Raw genomic sequence first — 12,249 nt, forward strand, 5'->3', positions numbered from 1 at the left:
ACTCTTTCCTTCTTATGCAGGGGGTCGGACTCTATGATCTATTGAGGTCCCTTCCGACCCTAACATCTATGAATCTATGAATCTATGAATGTGCCACTCAGGCACTAACAGGACCTGCAAGTTACTCATTTTTAGTCCTACTCAAAATACTGGCTGCCTACTACACTTCTTCCAGGCCCTGAATCGGGTCCCTCCAGTTGCACTCCCAAAGCTCCCTGCCAGGCAGTCACCAGTAGCATCCATCTCATAGCAAAGACTCCTTACCCTGCTGCTACCCAGGTCTAACTCCTGCTCTAGCTCTAGTTCTGGCTTATATACTACTAAAGCCCTGCCCCTTTCTGGTCATGTGCCTCCTCTGTCAGCTGACTTGACCACAGGGCTTTCCTTAACCCCCACTCTGCTGGCTGGCTGTGCTACAAACACCCTGCTTTTAAAGGGGCCATGCCACTTTCCAGTAACAGGGCAAGGGTTCCCTGTTACACCAAGGGATCCCAGAGGAACTACACTCATGGGAAGTTGGATTTACTGTGGCTATACTTGAACTACATGAGACCCTGTGGGCAAGCTTGGATGGGGCACGGGGAGTGTCAACTGTGAGTATAAATACCTCTGATCACAATTTTACTGGGGATCCCCACTGTTTGATCAAACAGATTAGACTCCCAATCCAATGGGACTGCTGGAGAACGACTGTTGGGACTGGGATGGTCATCCCAGGCAAAGCCTTTCACTGAGTGGCTGCCCTGGCCAGGATTGCTGAGTATTTCACATGTTCCCCATCCCAGCTTGTCTTCTCCCATGACCCCTCTCCTGTGTCCATCCCACTAGCTATAAAAGCTGTGAGCCAGATTCTCAGCTGGTGGGAGCTGGAGTCTGTTCCATGCCTGGCTGGCAATGGTGGGAAGAAAAACCCCTGCTCCTACCTGGGGTTGCAGGTTGGGGTGCAGCAGGACATATCCATTCAAGTCGATGGCAAAGACATAGCCGTTTGCCCCTAACTGTAAGGAAACACAGAGAAGAGTTACAGCATGGAAGGAAAAACATTGCAGAGCTCAGAAGAGAGAGGCCACGGCTTCCACACAGTTACAGCCCCAGGGCAGTGCCCTCTGTGGCTGATCCAAGCCCAGCCCTCACCTCTTCTAGGCCTATTACTAATAGGTGGAGAATTTTTCCCCACCACCACCAGCATCACCCCAGTCTGTTCCTCACTCTTCCAGGGCTGACCCCATCCACTTTTACTTGGTAGACAAGGAAATCCAGCTCTGATTCTTATTCTGCAAGGGATTGGTACCCAGAGATCCTTCTCAGGGCCACAAAACCCCAGTCCTGGGTCTTCCCCCTGGTTGAAGGAATCTGCCTTCATCCTCACAACAGGCTTGTCAGATAACACTTTCTGTCTGGGGGAGTCAGGGTGAAATCCCAGGCTGGACTGACGAACCTGACATGGGGGTTAGGACAGCCCCATTATCCTGCCACCCGGGGAAGGATCCATCCCCATCTGACTGGTATAGCCTTCCCAACTTGCCCTGCTGAGTGCTTGAGAGTTTGGTGCACTTATGTCCAGGCACTATTGACTTTCTAACTTGTTACAATCCTGCCTCACAGTAGTGAGGGCATGTTTGCAGTTGTAGAGAATAATGAACAGTCAGAGATCGGTACGCTCTCTCTGTTTTACACACACACACACTCTCTCTCTATCTCCCTCTAGACAAAGCTACTGGACAAAGCTACTGGGCCCCAGCTAGAGATCTGGTTTGCAGTCTTCAGGAGGCACCCTGCTTTCTAACAACAGAAGCTGCCTGAAATCATTCTTCCTAGCATCTTTCCAGCAGTCAGGATGTGGTTCAAGTGATGCAAAAAGGCACAAGGGAGCCTGGGAGAGCTTCATGCTCAGCTGTATTTGTGGCTCACATTTCCCTTCCATCAACATCAAGGGAAAGGAAAGAAATTACTGTTTCTCCTCTCTCCCTCGTTGCCACTTGTGCCAGTTCACAGGGGATGGCCTGACAGCATGCTTTCTAAGGGACTTCTCTTAACGGGGCCGGCTTTCCCACGCACGTTGTAACGTGGCGTCAGCTTCTTGATGTCATTCAGAGCCACATCGATTCCCATCACGCCCAGGATAAGCTGGTTCTGGAAAGAGAGAAACAAAGGCAGGAAGGCATTATGGGCAGGACTGAGGTTTGAGCTCAGGGCACTCAGCCTGGGCTTAGCTTGAAATGTGAGTGTTATAGGTGCCATTCCAGTCCCCTGAGGCGTGCAAAAGAGTCCCTCATGGTCAGACACATGCCCTCCTCCCTGCCAGCCTCCTTCTCTCCTGCACACTAGTGCTCTGGATTCAGAGGCAGTTCAGTGGATCAGCCAAATGAGCCTGCTTGGCTTCCACAGATACTTTTGCTCAGATCCCAGAGCCTAAGGACCCAGCCCCCAAAGGACCATGGGAATCTATCTCCAAGGCTGAGACAGCAATAGCACCTTAGGAAAACCACAGATGTGGTTTCAAGTCTCAGAGCCAAGGGAGGGGCAGAGGACAGGCTGGATCTTAGCGGCCTGTACTCTGATAGGCCTGGGACTTCTGTGGTTCAGTGAGGGAAGCAAGACATGCTTAATTCCAAATGCTAACATATTTTCACCCCAGAAATGTAGCTTATTTCCTCTTTCTCATCATTTCCCCCTAGAAAACATTCCCTTCATCTTCCATCTCAAGGCATCTTTATTCAGAAGGGTCTCGTAGTGTTTTATGGCTTCAGCAGATTATTCAGAGTGAACATGTACCCCACAACTCTAATATGCAGCCAGCTCTGGGGTAGAACTTAGCAATTCTTACTAATGCACAGCAACACTAAGGACAGGAGCAGAAAAAGACTGTATTTAAATTGCAAGGGGAATTTTGTGTAGGCAGATTACATGTGTTGTGATGAAATATAGGCATAACAACCACAAACTTAAGGAGAATGCCACAGCCTCTTAAACAAGAGATCAGCAAAGAATGATGCTGTCTGTGACTTGGAGCCCACATATTAACTAAGAAGACAAGACAGGACACAACAGGAAGTCAAACTGACAGGGTCTCCTTAGGAAAGGGTGTTTAATGCCCTTGGAGAGATGCTGAAAATGAAACTCTTATTACAAAGACCATTAGCTGATGCCAGAATTGGTCTGTAAATCCTGCTTACTAGTTCATCAAGGCAGGTCACTTAATTAAAAGCAGAGTGCTCACTCAGGTTTTCATGGCTCACTTTGGCATTTACTTTCAAGCTGTTTATCAAAGAAGCTGCAGTGCAAAACTACCAACCCCAGCACCGTCCTTGTGCTGGGAGTTCACCCCAGAATAGTAGCTGAGCTATGCAAGCCCCACCACCTTAATTCATGCCTGGTCTCTCCTTCTTACCTGGAAGAAGCACACTGGATGGCAGCCTTCTCAACCAAGGTGACAACTGCGATAATAAAAGGCAAACAGAATGTCCTGTCTATGGATTTTCTACCCCTTGTTCTAACTGTTCTCCAGAGGATCACCTGGGCCTTGGTGGGGAAGTGGCATTTTAGCTATTATGCTACACAAGGAAGAATTGGACAAAAGCTAATGCAGCTGGCTCCCTGGGGTCAGAGCTGCACCAGGACCCCAACATTCAGACCCAGCCTTTGATTTGTGCTCATTATAGAGGTGGTCTGAGACATGAAGGCTGGATCCATGAATGAACTTCCCCAAGCCCTGGAGAGGGACATAGGGGGGAATGTATGATGAGCAGACCCAGAGTTGCTATTTCCTCCATTGCAGAGGCAGAAGCCAGCTAGATTTTGGATCCAGACCTGATTTCCTCAAGCTGAGTTCCACCTTTTGGTTCCAGGCACATTTCCAACTAGAACATATTCAATTCTTCCTCTACCCTTGCTAGAAGTGCTGCTTTCCTGCGCTTCCTTTCACAACACCCTGATGCCTGCATCTGCTATCTTCTTTGGTGCAGTACCATCACAGCAGCTACCAAACTGTCAGATGCTCTGCAAGGCAAGAGCCTGGCTTCCTGACACATACACTGCTGGTTGCTTGCCCCTCTGGGAAGCAGCTCACTGGTTCCTTAGAACTGTACCCCCACCCCAAATGCAGCATCAGACCTCCAAAGCAGTGATCCATCCAGATATGGTGGGTGAGAAAAGAATGAGACAGCACAGAGGAAGGACCTGCAAACACACTTAAGTATGCTCTGGCCATTCCCAGCAAGTGGGGGAATGGAATTAAGCATCACTGGGGTCTGTCAGTCAACGCTGACTTACTCCTCTACTCACACTTCTGTGTTCCAACTGAGTGGTCCCTTGGCCTCTGCCTGAATCTACTCCCACAGGTCCCTTTTAGAGTCCTATGTCTCCCTTGCAGCCCTGTGAAATGTTGTCCCAGTTCTATTTATACTGTGGCAAATTTCCAGAAACCAAGGGCTTTACACTTCTCATTGCATCCTGTAACATGGCTTCAGGGCAGGAGTTGGGTCCTCTTGTTCTGAATGGGGGTTTCTTTGCTTCATACCCCCTCAACTTGGAGGGGGCAAGGCTGGAGATGGCTGGCCCCTGCATGTGTGCTGAGGGCAAGCAGGCAGGGTCCCATGTACTGGGAGAGGAAGGCTCCATTTTCCCTCCCTCCCTTTTCTTGTGTCACCATGGCCCTTCTTCCAGTGGTTGTTCTTGCCCAGCCCACATTCTGCCCTTGGTTGTGTGTGGTGACATGACATTGCTGGGAATAGCTCAAGTATTATCTAAGTGAGCAAGGACCTGTGGATCAGTGATGCATGCCTCAGAGCTTGGTTACAAACTACAGCTGGGACTCCAGCTTGCAGACAAACCAGGCTGTCCCAAGCCACTCTTGCACAGATAGCTCCATCAGGTGCTGGCACATTGGCAAAGCAACATCTATTGCACAGCTTTCATTCTGTGATCCAGTACTGATCAGGGAAACAGCAGGTGCAGACAAGGAAGTCCAGAAGGAAGGGGGAAGGTAAATACGGGTTTAGCAATCTCCAACATCTGCTCTTCTCATCTGCTCCAAAATCCTCATCTGCAAACAGGCCCCGAAGAGGATTATGAGCTACTGCATCCTTCTCTACACCCTTCCCTCCCACAGGCCCCACAGCCCCTCACTGTAGAGGGCTTTAAGCTTTCCCCCTCTACATCCATTCCTCCACAGCAGCTTTCCTTTACGTGCATTTGGGTTCTCTACCCACTGGGGTGAACACGATGTCTTCTAGCTTCCCCAGCACACCATCTTCAGGTGGTTTGGAAGGGCAGAGCCAGCCAGACTCCATTTACCAGCTCACATTTTTATCACTGCTTTTCTTCTTCAGTGCCCTACGGATTAAAAATTAAGCAAGTAGCAAGTTCTATGCCTGTGCCAAGCAGAGGCTCCTTTGCTTTAAGGGCTCTTTTAAATTTGGTCTGGAAGCCAACCCCCGCTCCCTACAGACCTTCACAAGAGAAAACACCACGATAACAGTGACAAGAACTCAACCCATAGGGACAAGGAGTTGGGGAGATGGGGAAGTGGGGAACAAATACGACCTCCTACTCGGAGCTACTTTGCAACCACATGTGAAGATCAATCTTTATTTCACCTTCAGGCAGGCTGCCTGGCCACAACACTATAACCAGAGATGTTTTGGTACAGGGTAATAACCATCACACTGCACCAATATTCTCCAGCTTCTGGTACAAGGCACCACTGCCTCAGCTGTACTGGTTAGCATCATCAGGCACCCCTGCATATGCTCTCCCAGAACACACCAAGCAATGAGTAGACAGAGAAATCAAAGGAATCCCTCCACACACAACAATGCTATCCGCTTACCCAGCTGCTTTGATCTAAAGATCACAAAGTGTTTTATCAACAGTAATTAATTAAGCCTCTTACACTTCCCTTTCACAAGGTAAGAATACAAAGGGATCTTGCTATGAGCAGAGGATCCCCTCCAGGGAGGAATACACCAGCTGTTCAGCAGAATACCATTTCTAATTGGAACTGGTAAATTAGTGAGGCTGAATGGGAATCTGGCCAGAAGAACAAGGCAAACAGCATTCCATTTCCACAGAGTATGGTGGCATTTCTAAAGGGTTAAGACGTGGGTTTTACATCTCAGCCAAAAGGGGGCATATTAGACAGCAAATTCCAGCATGGAAAATGGGGATCTGCCATCCTGCTACTGACCCAGAAGTTAGCTCTCAGGTCTGCTTAGCTTAGGAGAAAGGGTGGGAGTTTCAATTACAAGAGATCAATGTTAAAACCTCCCCCAGAAAGACCCATTTCTGCCCACCTACTGACAGAGACCAGCAGGGGTCAGAAAACTGACAGAGAACAAATAAGGATTGAATCCACCACATGAAGCACTGAAGCAGTCACCTGTAAAAAGACAGCTTCTGTGAAAGCAAAGCTGGGGAGAGGTTCCTTTTTCTTAGAAAACCACCCTGAGAAAGCAGTGCAAAAACCCAATCTCTCCCAGGCACAATCAGCTGAGCTGCATGACTGCCCAGGCTGCTATAGCACCGTATGTGGGTTAGGACCCCAGGAGAAAGTAAAGCAATGACCCCATTCTGCAGAGGGTAAATTGAGGCACAAGAGAGGGGAAGTGATCTACTCCACAAAGCAAAGCCAGGATGTAAATCCAGTTCTTATAAGCAACAGGCCAACCAAGCCCCCTAATCTCAAGGCCACACTTCTACCATAGAGGAGCAGAGCAAACACAAGGGAACAAGCTCTTATTCACATTCCAGTGCATGTAGCACACAACATCTAGTCTTGACAGGTGACAAAGCTACTGGAGAAGTAATCTAGAACAGTGGTTTTCAAACTGGGATATGCAATCTAAAGTTGTGTTGTACACACTGAGCCTGGGGCTCTCTGCTCCTATCAGGAGTGTAATGGCCTCAGTGGAGTTCCTCCTGATTTACAAAGGTGTAAGGTAGTGTAGAATCAGGCCCTTGAAATGGGATGGAAGATGATGATGTTTTGTACCTTTCTGTTGCTGCTGCTGTCCTCCGTAAGGTTGAACACTGGCAGGGTGCCAGTCACCACCAAACCCAGCCCCTGGACAGAGACCAGAACAAAAGAAAATTAGAGCTTCAAGCTCTCAGACATGCTGATCTCTCTCAGACACTCTACTGCCCTTCTCATTTGTATTCCTGGACTAAGCTGGGTGTTTATATTGTAATGGGGCTGGGGCCAGCAGAATGGGGTTGGAGAGTCACAATATTGAGGTCTTAGGGCCTACTGGGCAGCTTCAGCCCTACCACTGTAGCTTAGCTCAGGATGACTTCCCTAGCCACATCTCACCCTGGAGCTTTGAGGCTGGATCTCAGGGGTAATCTCTTCCCAATACCAAACCAGTGGCCATCAACTTCTTTGACATTTCTGCAGCCTGCCTGGATGGGTTATGGGGACGTTAAGGCCTGACAGCAGGTACACAGGCTCCCACAACCCTCCCAAAGGGATAGTCCATCTTCCTGACTGTGGGTGTTGAAAGGATTATTAAACTCACTACTTTCCTCCTTACTGAAAATTAAATTGAATGTACATTAAGTAATTACAAAGCAAGCAGTATTGCTCTGCAAGCAAGTTTCACCAGCAGGGGCACTGTGGGAGAGACAGGCATCTTGGGATAGTGCTTAGCTCAGTTCTCCTTACCAGAGCATCCTGATAAACATTGGTCCATTGAACCTGCTTGGCCTTGTTTCCTGCCAGGACCATGGGTCTCCCCAGCACATCCAGATACTCCTGCAGGACAAATAAGGAGAGACCAACTATGAGATGAAGGAATTCACAACTGCTGCCAGATAGCTGGGCACACAGCTTGGGGAAGGAACAGGCACCCTCACATGGGGTCAGCGCTCCCTGGGAGAGGAGGCTCCTGTGTTTTACAACCCCATCTGCATAGCATTTTCTCATTCAGGGGAAAAGCCTGGGGCCCAGGCTCAGCAAAGATCACCTAACCTACTGCAGTGATCCTGCACCACCACCGCACTTGCTCTGGACAGGAGTGGAGAGAGATGTGGGGCTTTGTGCTCTAAGTTTCTTAGTCATGCCATCACTCATCATTTGTCTCAGGCTATGGGCTCTGCTCCAGTCAGAGACCACTGCTGCCTGACATGCTTGCAGCTGCCCTTTGTCCTGGCAGCCCTCGTTCACATTTGCTCCCGGTGTTCCCTCCGCGACCCTTTGCTCTTCTTGTTGAAAATGGCTCACAGCAGTAAAGGAGAGTCAGGAACCTGGGGCAGTAGGGACAGCAGTTTCTCCTGAATCCCAGTGCACATTCCCTTTCCTGACAAATGGCTCTTGTGCTACATCCCGTGTTTGGACCCTCATAGACTGAGAGCTGCACTGAGTGAACAGCAGCCAGTGATCCTGAGGAGCCCTACTGAGGCAGCCCAGCCACACAAATCTTTCAAGAGGAAGTAGCGGTATAGCACACCATGCCCTAGGGCTAGGCCCTCTCATCCAGGGCGACATTCACTCATGAAATCTGACAAATGTGATGTCTGTGACAGCCTTCTCCTCCCACGCCACTTCACAGATGGGGAAACTGAAGTGCAGAGAAGGAGGGGCTTGCTCAAGGTGTCACAGAAAGTCAAGGGAAGAGTCAGAGATAGGGCCCAGGTGCTTGGGGCCTCTGCATGGCAAGATGCCAAGACAACCTACAAACTCTATTGTGCAGGGACAGGCTCTGAAAAATGTCAGCTACTGTGTGAGTGAAAAGGGGGAGTCAGGCAACCTCCACTGTCTAAGTAAGGTGATTCTGTGGCTCTGTTACAGTAGTAGCTGGAAATCTCACACTCTTCAAGTATTTGGAGCAATGCTATTATCTCCATTTTATGGGAGGGGAACTGAGGCACAGAGAGACCAAGTGCCTTGCCCAAGGTTACCCATGGAGCCTGTGGCACAGCAAGGCTTGAATCCAGGTCTCCAGCCTGAACCTGATCCCATGGACTATTCTTCCACTGGAAGCTCTGCCTATAACATTATGCACACACACACATCCACGCATATGTGCACAGGGACAGCATTTCAAAGGGGCAAAGGCTGCCTACCCATGATATAAATGAAGTAACTTTCTGATACAGATCTCAAAAAGCAAAGCAATGCCAAGTTACAAGGCACCTATTAACCCTCCCTAATGCCCAGGCAGTGCCTCTGTATGGGCACTCAAAGCTCCATCATCAATGGAAGATTTTCCTTCTGCCCCCACTGAGTGAGCTGTGCATCCCATCCAGTGCCCCTCTCCCTCCTGGTAAGACACAAACTGTTTGCAACAGTCTTAGCAATATCATCAGAACATTCACTGCTGATGTACATGCCAGGTCAAGGGCAGGTTAGTACCAGGGAGGTTTGCAGCCCCACACAAAACACCGGGGGGGGTGCTGGGACTCCAGAGGGTGAGCGCTCAGCACTCTTGGATAACCAGACCTTCTTGAAGCATCTCACGTCAGGCCTCCCAAAGCACTCACCTTCTTTGGAAAACCTAGATCTGAGCATGGAAGCAGGCCCCTGGTCCTCTGGTTTCCCAGCTAGGCACCTTTGTGTCACACACAGCATTTAGCTTGAGAAAGATTCTAGCATGTTGAAGAGTACCAGGAGGGGGAGGGAACTGAAGTGCTCGCTGGGAGTAAGATACGAAACCTGATACTCTCTACTCCTGCACCCACACTGCTTCATTCTCCTTAGGTGACAGGGAGGGAGCTAGGGACCCAATGATGACTGTGGCTCAGCATTCCCAGGCAAGTTTGGTCACCTGTTGTCTTTTGTAACAGCATTAAGGGACAGTGTGTGCCAATCAGCCCTCAGTGTTGGCATAAAGGAAACACTGCCTCTTCCTGAGTCAATTAACTCTCCTCACAGATTGCCACGGAGAGAGCAGCAGATAAAAGCCTCAGCCCTGAAGCACCAGGGAGAGAGAAACAAATTATTTTTAGATGACTTAGTATGGGGGAGAGAGAGAGAAACCAGGAAGTAGAAGAGAGAGATCCAGTCAGAAAGAGATTAGATATGAGAAGAGCATCAAACCTGGAAGATGGAGTCCAGACTGCCTCTACACTAGCCTTCTTCCCACTGGGCCCACCCCTGGGGGAGGGCTAGTGTACACAGGGTCTCTATAGCTGAAATACCTACAATAGCCCCACTACAGCAGTGTCTCAGCACTTCACATTCTTCCTCACACCACTCCAATTGCTATTACCTAATTTTATTGCCAAGAAACTAAGCCCCGGATCCTTAAAGATATTTAGACACCTAACCAACAAGGTACCTAAGTATTTTTAAGGAGATGGGTCAGAGAGACTGAGTTGACTAAGGCCAAACAAGAAAAGTCTGGTGGACCAGGAATTCCCATGGACATCCTAGCCCCAATGCCAATTTTCCTTTCTAACCAGTTGAAGCACATGCCAGGTAGACCAGTTGAGGACACATCTGTCATGCCAACTGGCAGGAGAGCCACATGGGGGCACAGCTTGTTGGGAACCCTGATGGCTGTATTTAAATTGACCTTCACAATTTAATTTCAAAATCAAATGACTCCCCTTGTCCTCATCGACTCCATGTAAGCACACTGACCTAAGTTAGAAACAACAGCTTTGGGAAAGGACCTGGGGTTTATTCTAAACTCTGCCATAGCTAGGCCTGCATGACCTCAGGGGGCCCACATCATCTCTGTTTCCTCATGGACATAGTGGCCACATCTACACAAGACCCTGACTGCATAGTTGTTACTGTGAAGTCATTTAGTACTTGCATACACAAGTACTAAATAACCGTGCAGTAACTGGAGTTACTGCGTAGTAGTGTCACCGAACAGGTTTTTGGTGATGCTGACTGCACAGTAGCTCATTACTACTGCACAGTAGCATCGCATCGCACTTCATCCCATATGATGCTACTGAGCAGTCATGGGCAACTAGAGCCTCCTGAGTCTGGGGGGACACCTACAGGTGCCGGCATTGGCGGTGGAGCTGGCGAGGTCCCGCAGGCGCTGCCATTGGCGTTGGCAGCAGGGCCAGAGCTGGTGAGCTCCCACAGGCACTGCTGCTGGCAGTGGCAGCAGCCCTGTCAGGGGGGGCATATGCCCCCACAGTGACCCCCCTATGCATTGCCTATGTCAGCAGTAGTAATAAGCTACTCCAGTCAGCGTCTCGTGTAGACACAGCCACTGGGTACAAGACAATTTTTTGTTCTAGGGTGGCTGCAAGCATGAATCCATTCATGCCCGGAAGGCACCTAGACAATACAAAGTGGAAGTGGAAACAGAAGATCAGAAGGGCAGAGCTGATCTCTTCAAAGGAATAGAGAAGGAATGAGGAAGGGGGATTAAAGGACAGTGAAGAGGAAAGCAAAAACACTGTGGGCATGTCTACACGAGACACTACTGCACAGTCGTTACTATGCATTTATTTAGTACTTGTATTAGCAAATACTGTACTAAATAAATGTGCAGTAACTGGAGCTACTGCACAGTAACACCAGTGAACATGAAGCTACTAAATAGTAGCCTAAAAATACTGCGCCGTAGTGTTTTAGCACTGTCTGTGCAGTGATGCACTACTGTGCAGTATTATTAAGCTGCTGCATAGTCAGCGTCTTGTGTAGATGTGCCCTGTTACTAGTAGTGAAAGGATACAAAGCATGCGGAAAATTTTAGCACTTCAAAGTGCTGCCAACAAAGGACTGCTCTTTGCATGGCATTGAGCCTCAGCAGGGGTAGGGTAGTTCACCCTCGGCTCTGGGCATGCCGTGTTAAGGGGGGTTTTGCAAGACAGTTATTCTTCCTCCAACATTTCAGTCCGACTGGAAAAAAGCCACTTGAGGCAGAATATTCTGAGAGTCTCTGGGGAATTAGTCCAAACAAAATGGAGAGGCCCAGGCAACAGGGGCAGGAAGTATCCAGAGGGCTGCACCCTTGCTCTCTCCATGCCCTGATCTGCCACCACTTTAGGTTTATCATCATGCAAAGACTTGGCATCAAAAGGCTTCATCTTTGTCCTTGGAGGAAATGTCAGGGTGTGACACCACATGGCTACATGCCCCTGATCAATGTGATGCCCTGGAGTCACACAGTTGAACCTGCCACTTATGCTTTCCTCACTACAGATCCATCCATGTGTGGGACTCCCTCATTTTCTCCATGCCAGGCTGAGGGATATGGGTCAACCCCATGAACAGTGATGCTGCCTCAGGGGATTTATGGGTCCCTCCTGTCATGGCCATGGGACAAAACTGCCAGCCCTGGG

The 12,249-nt window shown here is 49.2% G+C and overlaps 1 protein-coding gene across 1 annotated transcript in view; it reads right to left on the reverse strand.

Moving 5' to 3' along the window:
- The window catches only part of CACNA2D2 (calcium voltage-gated channel auxiliary subunit alpha2delta 2), a 750,433-nt gene that overhangs the window by 59,088 nt on the left and 679,096 nt on the right, over positions 1-12,249 (reverse strand). The window contains exons 15-18 of the mRNA XM_025204332.1: positions 7,661-7,750; positions 6,992-7,063; positions 2,059-2,133; positions 924-998 (exon numbers count right to left, since the gene is read on the reverse strand). Of these exons, the coding sequence (XP_025060117.1) occupies positions 924-998; positions 2,059-2,133; positions 6,992-7,063; positions 7,661-7,750 (312 nt within the window). The remainder of the gene's footprint in view (positions 1-923; positions 999-2,058; positions 2,134-6,991; positions 7,064-7,660; positions 7,751-12,249) is intronic.

This window comes from Alligator sinensis, unplaced genomic scaffold, assembly GCF_000455745.1.
Source record: "Alligator sinensis unplaced genomic scaffold, ASM45574v1 scaffold858_1, whole genome shotgun sequence".
Classification (NCBI taxonomy): Eukaryota; Metazoa; Chordata; order Crocodylia; family Alligatoridae; genus Alligator; species Alligator sinensis.